Source organism: Somniosus microcephalus, chromosome 31, assembly GCF_052327205.1.
Source record: "Somniosus microcephalus isolate GS21.2 chromosome 31, FLI_Smic_1.0, whole genome shotgun sequence".
Lineage (NCBI taxonomy): Eukaryota > Metazoa > Chordata > Chondrichthyes > Squaliformes > Somniosidae > Somniosus > Somniosus microcephalus.
The window spans coordinates 35,546,469-35,560,488 of record NC_141017.1 but is presented as its reverse complement, the minus strand read 5'-3'; the positions used below and the strand labels follow the sequence as shown (position 1 = coordinate 35,560,488).

Sequence of the window (14,020 nt, the reverse complement as noted above, 5' to 3'; positions counted from 1 at the left end):
CAGTACTGCCCCTCCGACAGTGCGGCATTCCCTCAGTACTGACGCTCCGACAGTGCAGCGCTCCTTCAGTACTGCACCTCCGACAGTGCGGCGCTCCCTCAGTACTGCCCCCCCCGACAGTGCGGCGCTCCCTCAGTACTGCCCCTTCGACAGTGCGGTGCTCTCTCAGTACTGCCCCTCCGACAGTGCAGCGCTCCCTTAGTACTGCCCCCCCGACAGTGCGGCGCTCCCTCAGTACTGCCCCTCCGACAGTGCGGCGTTCCCTCAGTACTGCCCCTCTGACAGTGCGGCGCTCCCTCAGTACTGCCCCCCCGACAGTGCGGCGTTCCCTCAGTACGGCCCCTCCGACAGTGCGGCGCTCCCTCTGTACTGCAGGTCTCAAATCGTTCCTCTTGCTTGAAGAGTTTTGAGGGCTTACGGCTGTGTCCATTTTTTGGAGGGGAGGGCAGATGTCGCTTTATTTGAAAGTAAACAATTCTCTTAATCTCCTTCCATCTGACCTTGTGGTTTGCAGCCGATGTCATTCGCAGATACTCCTTTAGCGTTGCCGAGTGTGATTGGCGATCTTCCTGCTAACGTGACCTCCTCTGCTTCCTTTTCGACAGATGTACCATGACAACACTTAAAAAAAAACCCACGCACACACACACAAAGAAATCGAGCACCTATTGCCGGGGCTGAAGTTTCAGCGGGGGATGAGCATCGCGTGACGTGTTCCTTTCAACCGGAGGATTACCAGATACAGTCACCGGGGTTTGCTTTCCTCGTCCAGCTGTTTAGCCATGGAAGTGGAGGAGAACTCGGCTCCTGCTGCTCCCGACCCTCCCGAGAAGCAGCCAGGGGACAACCCGTCGCTGTTGAAGGCTTACAAGTGGTTCACGGGCTCCAAGCTGAACGCTAGAAAGAGCGAGGAGGAAGAGGAGCAGGTGGCTTCAGAGGAGGAAAGGGGCCTGAAGGGGGCTGCTGGAGGAGCTGAGGCTGCCCCACAGGAGATTCGGGGGGAGAGGCCCCCGAAGTCCGAGGGGACGGGGAGTGCGGTTGACGGGGCGGGCGTGGGCCCAGAGTCCCAGGGCGAAGGGCAGGCCGTGCGGAGCAAGAGGGACCACCTGTCCAAGAAATCAAGCTACCAGCGCGCTCAATCCGAGCCGTCCAAAAGCACAAGAGGTCCTGGCCGGAACCTGAGGAAGGTGAAGTCGGACTCGGCCGAGAAGATCCGGAGTTTCCTGACTTCGTTTTCCAATCGACTGTCCAGGAAACGTTCCCTCCAGGAGCCAGCGCTGGACCCTTCCCACCAAGGTACTTTTCTGCATTGTACATCTGAACGGCCTTCTGTTGACACCAGGGGTCTTATTTTTGGTAGTTAGTGGCCAATGCTGATGCACTCAAGGTGCTAGATGTAGTCATAATGGGGGTAAATTTCCTTGGGTGTGGAGCTCCTCCCAACCCATTGGCGTAACTTCGGAGGAAGATCGGCATAAGCAGAGTGCCCACCAAAGTTACAAGGGCCGATTGAGGAACTTCCCGGCTGATATACCCAGTCCCTTTACACAACCGCAGAGAGGACGATGGAGCCATCTTGATTTCACAATAAGCATTGAACACTCCATTTTTAAAATTCATTCCCTCCCTACCTCGTTCTTCAACCCACCACTAGGAGGTGCAAGACAGGAGCTATGGGTAATCAGGGAGAACATGTGTTTTGTTGAAAATCTCGGTGGCGGGTTAAGACCATTGTGTAAAAAAAGAAAGAACTCGCCTTTCTATAGTGCATTTCACGACCTTAGGACGTCCCAAAGCGCTTTACACTCTTCAAGTGTTGTCACTGTTGTATTGTAGGAAATGCGGCAGACAATTTGCGCACAGCAAGCTCCCACAAACAACAATGTGATAATGACCCAGATAATCTGTTTTTAGTGATGTTGGTTGAGGGATAAATGTTGGCCCAGGACATCGGGGAGAACTCCCCATCTCTTTTTCAAATAGTGCTGTGGGATCTTTTACATCCACCTGAGAGAGAAGATGGGGCCTCGATTTAACATCTCATCTGAAAGTCGGCACCTCTGACAGTGCAGCACTCCCTCAGTACTGCCCCTCCGACAGTGCAGCACTCCCTCAGCACTGCCCCTCCGACAGTGCAGCACTCCCTCAGTACTGCCCCTCCGACAGTGCAGCACTCCCTCAGTACTGACCCTCCGACAGTGCAGCGCTCCCTCAGTACTGCCCCTCCCACAGTGCCGCACTCCCTCAGTACTGACCCTCCGACAGTGCAGCACTCCCTCAGTACTGCCCCTCCCACAGTGCCGCACTCCCTCAGTACTGCCCCTCTGACAGTGCAGCGCTCCCTCAGTACTGCACTGGAGTGTCAGTCTGGATTGTGTTCTTGAGTTTCTGGAGTGGGACTTGAACCATCCACAACTCTGTTCTGATAATCCCCTTTGTCAAATCAACATCAGAGTGGCATTGGCTGAAGGAAATAGACACCCGTGCATTTTGAGTAATGCACTATGGACAATGTTTTGAGACACACCAGACATTTCACTGTTCCTTCCTTCCAGAGTGATCCAATTGATCTAATGATGGAAAACCATTTCCTTCAACCCCAGGAGCACTCCCACACTCCCAGACAGGTTACATGGGAAAGCTGATGAATGGTCCGGCTCTCACCTCCAGCCTCTACCCTCTCACTCCATCACAACTATTGCTGCCTTTTTCTATTTCATTGCCACCACTGTCGGCGTTCCTCCTCACAGGTTTCCTCTCTTGGTTCTCCTAAGTTCCAAAGGTCAGCCATGGCTCAGTGGATAGCACTTTCGCCTCGGAGTCAGAGGTTGATAGTCCCACTCCAGAGACTTGAGCACAAAAATCCAGGCTGACACTCCAATGCAGGACCGAGGGAGTGCTGCACTGTCAGAGGTGCCGTCTTTTGGATGAGATGTTAAACCGAGGTCCTGTCTGCTCTCTCAGGTGCACGTAAAAGACCCCATGGCAATATTTCGAAGAAGAACAGGGGAGTTCACCCCGGTGTCCTGGCCAATATTGATTCATCAACCAACAACACAAAAAGAAACAGATGATCTGGTCATTATCACATTGCTGTTTGTGGGAGCTTGCTGTGTGCAAATTGGCTGCTGCATTTCCTACTTTACAACAGTGACTGCACTTCTAAAGTACTTCATTGGCTGTAAAGCGCTTTGAGATGTCCAGTGGTTGTGAAAGGCGCTGGAGAAATGCAAGTCTTTCTTTTTTCTTCTCTAAAGTACTCCATTCTACACACTCTTCTTTCTCCCTGCTTCCTCACTGTGTTGAAGACAAGGCTCATTACACCATCTCCGACTAAACTCACTAGGAGTAACTTTGACTTTTGGGAGATAGTGTAAACGGGCAATATTGGATCAGCCGCCCGTTGACTTCAATAGAAACAAAAGTCGGGAGAGGTGTATAAAGAATCCGATATCACCCATTTTAGAACATAAGAACATAAGAAATAAGAGCAGGAGTAGGGCATACAGCCTCTCGAGCCCGCTCCACCATTCAATAAGATCATGGCTGATCATCGACCTCAACTCCACTTTCCCGCCCGATCCCCATATCCCTTGATTCCCCGAGAGTCCAAAATTCTATCGATCTCAGCCTTGAATATACTCAACGACTGAGCCTCCACAGCCCTCTGGGGTAGAGAATTCCAAAGATTCACCACCCTCTGAGTGAAGAAATTCCTCCTCATCTCAGTCCTGAATGGCCGACCCCTTATTCTGAGACTGTGACCCCTGGATCTAGACTCCCCAGCCAGGGGAAACATCCTCCCTGCATCTACCCTGTCAAGCCCAGTAAGAATTTTGTCTGTTTCAATGAGATCACATCTCATTCTTCTAAACTCTAGAGAATATAGGCCTAGTCTACTCAATCTCTCCTCATAGGACAATCCCCCCATCCCAGGAACCAGTCTGCTGAACCTTCGTTGCACTCCCTCTATGGCAGGTATATCCTTCCTTAGGTCAGGAGACCAAAACTGTGCACAATACTCCAGGTGTGGTCTCACCAGGGTCCTGTATAATTGCAGTAAGATGTCTTTACTCTTATACTCAAATCCTCTTGTAATAAAGGCCAACATACCATTTGCTTTCCTAATTGCTTGCTGTCCCTGCATGTTAACTTTCAGTGATTCGTGTACAAGGATACCCAGGTCCCTCTGAACACCAACATTTCCCAATCTCTCACCATTTAAAAAATACTCTGCTTTTCTATTTTTCCTACCAAAGTGGATAACTTCACATTTCTCCACATTATATTCCATTTGACAAGTTCTTGCCCACTCACTTAGCCTGTCTATATCCCCTTGAAGCCTCCTTGCATCCTCCTCGCAAATTACATTCCCACCCAGCTTTGTATCATCAGCAAACTTGGATATATTACATTTGGTCCCCTCATCCAAATCATTGATGTCGATTGTGAATAGCTGAGGCCCAAGCACTGATCCTTGCGGTACCCCACTAGTTACAGCCTGCCAACCTAAAAATGACCCTTTTATTCCTACTCTCTGTTTTCTGTCCGTTAACCAATCCTCAGTGGGCAAACATTTGGCAGATGGTGTATAATGTGGGAAAATATGAGCTTATCCACTTTGGTAGGAAAAATAACAAAGCAAATTATTATTTAAATGGGGAGAGATTACAAAATGCTGAGGTACAGAGGAATCTGGGGGTCCTTGTACATGAATCACAAAAAGTTAGCATGCAGGTACAGCAAGTCATTAGGAAGGCAAATGGAATGTTGGCCTTTATTGCAAAGGGAATGGAGTATAAAAGTAGGGAAGTCCTGCTACAACTGTACAGGGCGTTGGTGAGACCACACCTGGAGTACTGCGTACAGCTTTGGTCTCCTTATTTAAGGAAGGATATACTTGCATTGGAGGCAGTTCAGAGAAGGTTCACGAGGTTGATTCCGGAGATGAGGGGGTTGTCTTATGAGGAAAGGTTGAGCAGGTTGGGCCTATACTCATTGGAGTTTAGAAGAATGAGAGGGGATCTTATTGAAACATATAAGATTCTGAGGGGGATTGACAGGGTAGATGCAGAGAGGATGTTTCCCCTCATGGGGGAATCTAGAACTAGGGGGCATAGTTTCAGGATAAGGGGCACCCTTTTAAATCGGAAATGAGGAGGAATTTCTTCTCTCAGAGGGTCGTGAATCTGTGGAATTCTCTGCCCCAGAGAGCTGTGGAGGCGGAGTCAGTGAATATATTTAAGGTGGAGATAGACAGATTTTTGAACGGTAAGGGAGTCGAGGGTTATGGGGAGCGGGCAGGGAAGTGGAGTTGAGGCCAAGATCAGATCAGCCATGATCTTATTGAATGGCAGAGCAGGCTCGAGGGGCCAAAAGTCCGACTCCTGCTCCTATTTCTTATGTTCTTATGTTTTTATGCTCTAATCCATCCTGGTATATTACCCCCAATCCCATGAGCCCTAATTTTATTTAATAACCTCTTATGTGGCACCTTATCAAATGCCTTCTGAAAATCCAAATACACCACATCCACTGGTTCCCCCTTATCTATTCTGCTAGTTACAGCCTCAAAAAACTCTGACAGATTTGTCAAACAGGATTTCCCTTTCATAAACCGTGTTGACTCTGCCCAATCCTATTATTATTTTCTAAGTGCCCTGTTACCACGTCCCTAATAATAGATTCTAGCATTTTCCCTACTACTGATGTCAGGCTAACTGGTCTGTAGTTCCCTGTTTTCTCTCTCCCTCCTTTCTTAAATAGTGGGGTTACATTTGCTACCTTCCGATCTGCGGGAACCGTTCTAGAATCAATGGAACTGAAAATGTCAAAACTGAGATTGATGGTTTGTTGTTAGGCGAGGGTATGAAGGGGGTATTTGCAAAGCCAGAGTGAGGTCAGGTGAAAGATCTGCCAACAGCCCAACCCCCCAACAGCCCACCGTCGGAATGTAAAGGTTGCTCGTGGCAGAGCGGGAATGAGGCTTAAATTCCGGGACACTCCCCCCCCCATCCCCACCCCTGCCTCTCCCAGTGTAAATGTGACTTACACCCTTCCCAACCCCAGGAATTTCGTGGGCTATACTTTCTCAAATTTTGAGGTGTTTCTCACAGTACAAACCCACCCTCCAGCCTAATGATGCCAACTCATGCCAATCCATCGATGCCAAGTCTGGCTATTGGATGGTTGCAGGTAAGCGCTGACTCGATTCCTCTCTGAAAGTGTGGCCGAGCCAATGAAATGAGTGACGATCACAATTTGTTTTTAATCAACACTCAACTGGCTCCAAGGCCTAGATGAGTGAGAGTTAAGAGACCATAGCGGAGGGACCTTTGTTAGGCGAGGGTTACAGAACCAAGGCGGGTGAGTGGAGTTGAGATACAGATCAACCATGATCTCATTGAATGGCGGAACAGGCTTGAGGGGCTGAATGGCCTCCTCCTGTTCCTATTTATTCCCACAATCTATCACCATGGATAACATCTAATACTAATGTTGAGCGATTCTTGAAGGAAACAAATCAAGTGGCTTCCTCAATTACATACGAAACGTAAGAAAAAGGAGCAGGAGTCGGCCATTTGGCCCCTCGAGCCTCCGCCGCCATTTAATGAGATCATGGCTGATCTTCGACCTCAATACCACTTTCCTGCCCGATCTCCCTATCTCTTGAAAACCTATTGATCTCTGCCTTGAATATACTCAACGACTGAGCCTCCACTGCCCTCGGGGGTAGAGAATGCCAAAGATTCACAATCCTCTGAGTGAAGAAATTTCTCCTCATCTCAGTCCTAAATGGCCGACCCCTTATCCTGAGACTGTGACCCCTGGTTCTAGACTCCCCAGCCAGGGAGAAACAACCTCTCTGCATCTGCCCCTGTCAAGCCCTGTAAGAATTTTACATGTTTCAACGAGATAATTGGCGTCTAAATGTATTTTTAACACAACATCTGGGTCGGCGATGTGTGGCAAGAGCTGTCTGGTTTCACAGGACTCTGCAGATGACACTAACTGTCAATACTTGGCCACAGACACTGTGTTGAGCACACTGGCTTGTCAGAGCTTTAAGATTTGGCCAATTGAGGTATGAATGTAGGCGCTGTATCAGCAGCAGCAGCAGTATGAGTTATGTGATGACTAGTCAACAAACCAACGAATGTTCCAGCTAACGGCATAAAAACCACCACATTTTTTGTGGTTACAAAATGCGATAAAGTCTACTTATTTAATTTTGAATTATCTAGTGTTCTTGTGAATTTTTTTTCGAGCTTCAGGTTCCCCACTTTGCTACGCCATTTACGATGCTTAATTACTGGAAGATTCTAATGCAAAATAAGTGATTTTGAATTAAAACCAGGCTGTTCACCACACAGCGGCATTTAGTTCAGACACAGAACACGTGTCAGGGAGCTGGGGTTAAGAGCAAATTGTTCTCCTCCCCTCCCCCGATCAAATGGCCACACTTCCTCTGTGAGCCGACATCATAATTGGCTGATCAATGCCGGCTTCTGTCTTTCAACAGGCGACAAGATCAGACATCCGTCTTTCCAACAACTTGCATTTATATGGCGCCTTTAATGTAGCAAAACGTCCCAAGGTGCTTCACAGGGGCGTTAGCAGACACTACCGAGCCACCTAAGGAGATATCAGGGCAGGGAACCAAATGCTTGGTCGAAGAGGTAGGTTTTAAGGAACATCTTGAAGGAGGAGAGAGAGGCGGAGAGGTTTAGGGAGGGAATTCCAGAGCTTAGGGCCCAGGCAGCTGAAGGCACGGCCGCCAATGGTGGAGCGGTTAAAATCATGGATGATGCTCAAGAGGCCAGAACTGGAGGAGCGCAGAGATCTCGGGGGGTGGTGGGCTGGAGGAGGTTACAGAGATAGGGAGGGATGAAGCCACGGAGTTACTGGATCATGACCTGAAGTGGGAATCTTCACTGACTTTCGACCCTCCCAGGGAGAGTGAAGCCAATTCTTAACCCAGAGAGCGGTGAGAATGTGGAACTCGCTACCACAGGGAGTGGTTGAGGCGAATCGCGCAGATGCATATAAAGGGAAGCTCGATAAACACATGAGGGAGGAAAGAAGTAGAAGGTTATGATGAATAGGGGTGAGGTGAAGTAGAGTGGGAGGAGGCTCGTGTGGAGAATAAACACCGACACGGACCAGTTGGGCCGAATGGCCTGTTTCTGGACGGTAAGTTCTAAGTCATTGCAGTTTCCTGCCAGACTGACCCAACTGAGTCAACTTCATAGCAAGCGATGCATTGACCAGCATTTCTCAGGGTGGAGCCCTCTTAACAAAACATGTGGTTAGGAATTATTTTAAGCTCGGTGCTGAACTGAAGGCCGCTGCTGCCGCCGCTTTATTCCTTAATTCGTTCTCAGGACGTGGGCGTCACTGGCAAGGCCACCATTTATTGCCCCTCCCTAGTTGCCCCGGGTGGCGGTTTGACACCACGGCCCAGTCCAGAGGGCCGTTAAGTGTCGGCCACGTTGGTGTGGGGGGACTGGAGTCACATAAAACCCAGACTGGGTAAGGAGGGCCGCTTTCCTTCCCTAAAGGAACATTAGGGAGCCAGTTGGGATTTTACAACAATCCGACAGCCTCACGGCCCTCTTTTACCGACACTAGGCCTAGAAATTCGGTGGGCTGCGCCACCAGTTAGCGCCTAAAGAGGGCACTCAGTGGCTTTAGCGCCACTGGCCACGCCTCCCGCGAAATTTAGCGGGGCGCTAATGGCGGCGTTAGCCTGTAGCGCTGCGCCACCACTGATGACGTCATCGGTGTGCGCAGCGCCCCGCTACCACCTGAACGCGATATTGGGTCGGCCCCCCCCCCCCGTAGCGCCGGTTGCAAATCGCGACCGGTTCAGGGGGGCCTACTTGTGGCGGTAGTGGCGCAAATTAAAGGGGAGGTGCGGGGCGGCAATTATTTTCGGTGGCCGCCTGCCAGCACCTCCTCGCGCTGCCCTCCCCGGCCTCCTGATCCCCCCCCGCCCCCGGGCAGTGCCGGCTGTGTCCCGAGAGCCCGGCACTTCTCCTCGGTGCCGGGCTCTTTTGCTGGCACTCGCGATCAGAGGGGAGGAAGGCCTGCAGTACCGCAGCGTGCCGTGCCGCAGCGTGTGGCACTGCGGCACGTTGCGCTGCGATATTCAGTTTCAGCGCCCCAAGAGGGATGCGGGGCGCCTCGAGCAGCGTCCCGCGTCCCTCTTGGGGCGCTCAAACTGAATATCGGGCTGGCGCTCCCGGCTCCTTCCGGGGCGGGACTTCTGGCGCCCAAGCGAGTTTGGCGCCCCAAACGCGGCGCCACCGAATTTTTAGCCCATATCTGAATTCAAACTCTAAAAGTGCCACGGTGGGATTTTGAACCAATTTCTTTTGGATTAACTCGTCCAAGTAACATAAACACTACATGGATTTCAAACAGCCCCATAGGCCTAGAAATTCGGTTGGTAGCACCAGCGATTAGCGCCTAAAGAGCCCAAGAATTGGGGCGTTACCCAATTTTCGAGAGGGCGCAGTGAATATAGCGCCACCTCCCATATTGAGTATCCTTTTAGCGCCGGCGCTAACTCTTTGCGCACATCCGCGGGCGCAGGCAGATCATGACGTCATTTCTGTGTGCAACGCCTTTTTGGCGCCCCGGACCGGATATTCGGTGGCACCCGCAACCTTTCCGCCTGGCGCTATTAGTGACAGTTGGATGGAGCGTTCCCAGGCCCTTCTCGGACTCAAGGGGCGCTATTTAAAGGGGACAGCACTAGTATAAAAGCTGCAGCCATTTGGGCTGGCCATTCTGATCGTTGCTGGAGAGAGTTGCTGACCTTCTGTTGGACAGTAATTTTCTCATTGAGCCTTTGGAGGCACTGGCACTGGCAGCTTGAAGGCCTGGCTCCCGAGCTGGTGATGCAGCATCTGAAAGCAGGGAGGTGGAAGAGTGGCTTTAGCAAAAGGACAGCTTGGCAGCAAGGGATGCCAGACTGCGGCAAGGCTATGACATGGGTCCACAGTGAGAAAGCATGCTGGTGGGGGGAACAAGTGGAAGGAGACAGTTGTAAAAGGTGAGAACCTTACCATCGCTGTTGACAATGGGGTCGGCAGCTGCAGTGGTTGCAGGACCACTCAGACGTCCTCCAAGAATCTGGTGCACTCTCTCCTCGAGATCTGTGAGAGTGACCACTTGTGGAGGTCCTCCACTGGTGCGAAGCTGGTCTTTGTCAATCATCGCCAGCTTGGACTGCAGGGGAAAGGAGGGGAAGTTATGTTATATGATGCCCTGAGTGATCATCTCATGCCCCCCATGGTGCAAGAGCCCTTACATGACGCCTTGAGTCAAATGTGCATGTATGTGCCCAGAAAGGGCCATGGGTGCTTGCAGGCAGATGGCCAATGGGGCACAGCCCACCCTGTAGCCATAAAGTCAGGTGCAAATGAAGGGATGCAGAAGTTTGCAGAAACAACACTCACCCTCACGACCCGAGTGAGGTCGTTGAATTTCTTTCTGCATTGGACAGGGCTCCTGGTCACCATGCTGCTGGAGTTGACCCTCTGGCATACATCCCTCCAAGCTCGTCGGTAGTCCTTATGATTCGGCCTCCTGCCATTGTCTGGGTAGAGAACATCTCGCCGGTGCTCCACTGCGGCCACCAATTGCTCCAGAGCCTCATTGGTGAAGCGCTCTGCTCTCTGTCTCACCTTCTCCATCTGGTCCAAGTTTTTAGCGCCAGAGCAGGGCCTGCGCCGATTCTGAGGCCTACAAGGCGAAGAGTGTGCATGCTGAAGCTGACTGACCCACCCCTTTAAGAGCTGGCCAGCGCCTGGAAGTCTCGTTTTCATTGGTAATTGAGAGCACCTGCGCTGCGCCCGTCCGCGCCGATATTGGGTAGCGCCGGAAGTTTTGCGCCTTAGGAGTCCCGTGCAACGTCTGAATTCGCGCCTCAATCCCCTTTGGGGGGGCGATGCAACCCAATATCGCGCCAGGCGGCGATAAGTTTCGTCTGGCTATAAACTTTGCGCAGCGCCAGTTTTAACGCCTCAAGCGTGGCTATACCGAATTTCTAGGCCATAGAATCATAGAATGGTTACAGCACAGAAGGCGGCCATTCGGCCCATCGAGTCTGTGCTGGCTCTTTCGAAGACCAATCCAGTCAGTCCCACTCCTCCGCTCTTTCCCCATATCCCTGTAATTTTTTCTCCCTCGAGTATTTATCCAATTCCCTTTTGAAAGCCACGATTGAATCTGCCTCCACCGCCCTATCAGGCAGCGCGTTCCAAATCCTAACCACTCACTGCGTAAAAAAAGTTTTTCCTCATGTCGCCTCTGGTTCTTTTGCCAATCACCTTAAGTCTGTGCCCTCTGGTTATCGACCCTTCAGCCACTGGAAACAGTTTCTCTTTACAGGAAACTCTTTTTTATCCGGCACCGACGGGACCGGCGTGGTGCCGGTTTATCAAAAAGTCCGGATTACAGAGAGTTATAGTAAAAGGTACGAGAGCCCCGTACACAGCAACAAATCCAGGCTTCCCTGTTGCTTAGCAACAGGTGCAGGAACCCCGGTTACACAGCCACAGATCCAGGAACGGCCACTAATATGAAGTAAAACTTACCTGAACCTACTCCTGAATTTTGCCGGTTAACAGAGATGTCCGGTTATTTAGGTGCCGGTAAATCGAGAATTTCCTGTTTTACTCTATCCAAACCCTTCATGATTCTAAACACCTCCATCAAATCTCCACTTGGTCTTCTCTGCTCCAAGGAGATCAGCCTTGATCTAAGTGGATGGCGGGACAAAGCTTGAGGGGCTGAATGGCCTCCTTCTGCTCTATGTTCCTAGCCCCTGAGGCGAACAGGCAGTAATCTATCAGTGTATTGCCTGCTCACCTCTGAGGCTTGAGTTTGAATGTAGGGCAGCTCAATGGGCTAACTCTGAACAGCGGGGTCCTCCATAACACCTGTTTGGGCAGCTTCATCCTATTCTTTGTCAGCGCAGGACCAAAGCTGCGGCAAGTGGCTTAAAAATGGATTTCCTCGCACGGGAATGAAGAAAGAAATGGCATTTCTCCAGCGCCTTTCACGACCTCAGGACGTCCCAAAGCGCTTTACAGCCAATGAAGTACTTTTCAAAGTGTAGTCGCTGTTGTAATGTTGGCTGAAGCATGAAAGTTGGCTATGATACAGGGAGAAGTCCCCAGCTCTTCGAGAAATTAGTGCCATGGGATCTTTTACTTGCAGCTGAGAGGGTAGACGGGGCCTCGGTTTAATGTCTCATCCAAAAGACGGCACCTCTGACAGTGCAGCACTCCCTCAGTACTGCACGGGGAGAAAACAGAAAATGCTGGAGATACTCAGCAGGTCAAGCAGCATCTGTGAAGAGAGAAACAGAGTTAACGTTTCAGGTCGATGACCTTGGAGGTCATCGATCTGAAACGTTAACTCTGTTTCTCTCTTCACAGATGCTGCCTGACCTGCTGAGTATCTCCAGCATTTTCAGTTTTTATTTCAGATTTCCAGCCTCTGCAGTATTTTCTTTTTGTATTAGTGTTTAATTCGCTGCACTGGGCGTGTCAGCCTGGATTTTGTGCTCAAGTCTCTGGAGTGGGACATCGAAGCCACCGTCTGCTTGACCCAGAGGCAGGAGAGCGCCACCCACCGAGCCACGGCCGAACATGACAACCCACTGTAGCACCCTGCCCTCCCAGGGAGGCCAATCCCGTCAGGTGAGACCTTCTCACGGTGGATGTCGAGGCTGGCTGCCCCGCACGCCAGCACAGCTGCTAATGTGGAACAGGAAGCCAGCCGCAGGCAGCAGCACCTTTAATCTCCTTCCTGCCTGCACCGCACTGTGGGTGGCAGGGGAGGCAGGAAAGTCTGAGTGCTGCTGGGACACGCACCGTGAGACCAGCGCCCGCTGCACTGTCTGATTAACCAGTCAGTGGCATCCTGGCCCAGCTCAACCCAGGAACAAGATTCAAAACACCACTATTTACAATTTTGTGCACTGATCTGCCCCACACAAAGTGCATTTAGTAACCGCATAAAGTCCCAACTGTTATAAATCTCCATCATCAAGAAACTACTCGTGAAATAACGCTGGACGGCCAGCTGGTGGCGCCGTCCAAGGAGTATAAATACTCGGGCGTGGGCCCAGCTTGCCCAGGGACATTTTGTAAGACAAGGAACTAGTGAAGTACAACTAGACCTCCATGTTCTGAAACAAGTTGATTAAAGCCTTGCTTTATGCTCCAACCAAGTGCGTAGTGAGTTTTATTACGTCACCAACGATGATTTAGGATTTGAAACTGTTTCCATATATATTTGTTGGAAACGTGTTAAGGGAAGACTTTTACAACACATTTCCCAAGGCTGCAGGACGTGGGGGTAGGTAGTTTTCAGTTTTGAAAGAAAGAAAGACTTGCATTTCTATAGCGCCTTTCACGACCACCGGACGTCTCAAAGAGCTTTGCAGCCAATGAAGTACTTTTTGAAGTGTAGTCACTGTTGTAATGTGGGAAACGCAGCAGCCAATTTGCGCACAGCAAGCTCCCACAAACAGCAATGTGATAATGACCAGATAATCTGTTTTAGTGATGTTGATTGAGGGAAAAATATTGGCCAGGACACCGGGGAGAGCTCCCCTGCTCTTCTTCGAAATAGTGGCCGTGGGATCTTTTACATCCACCTGAGAGAGCAGACGGGGTCTCGGTTTAACATCTCATCCAAAAGACGGCATATCCGACAGTGCAGCACTCTCTCAGCACTGCACTGGAGTGTCAGCTTAACTTTATGTGCTCAAGTCCCTGGAGTGAGACTTGAACCCACAACGTTCTGACTCAGAGAGCAAGTGTGCTATTGTCCATCCATCATGGCGTTTCTTTTATTTATACATTCATGGGATGTGGGTGTCGCTGGCAAGGCCAGCATTTATTGCCCGTCCCTAGTTGCCCTTGAGAAGGTGGTGGTGAGCCGCCTTCTTGAACCGCTGCAGTCCATGCGGTGAAGGTGCTCCCACAGTGCTGTTAGG

General features: G+C 50.7%; 1 protein-coding gene across 1 annotated transcript in view; it reads left to right on the top strand.

Moving 5' to 3' along the window:
* The first annotated feature begins 641 nt into the window (after positions 1–641).
* LOC147097733 (ras GTPase-activating protein nGAP-like) overlaps positions 642–14,020 on the top strand; it is a 108,913-nt gene continuing 95,534 nt past the window's right edge. Inside the window, exon 1 of the mRNA XM_085971775.1 lies at positions 642–1,296. Coding sequence (XP_085827901.1) covers positions 783–1,296 — 514 coding nt within the window. The 5' untranslated portion in view covers positions 642–782. The remainder of the gene's footprint in view (positions 1,297–14,020) is intronic.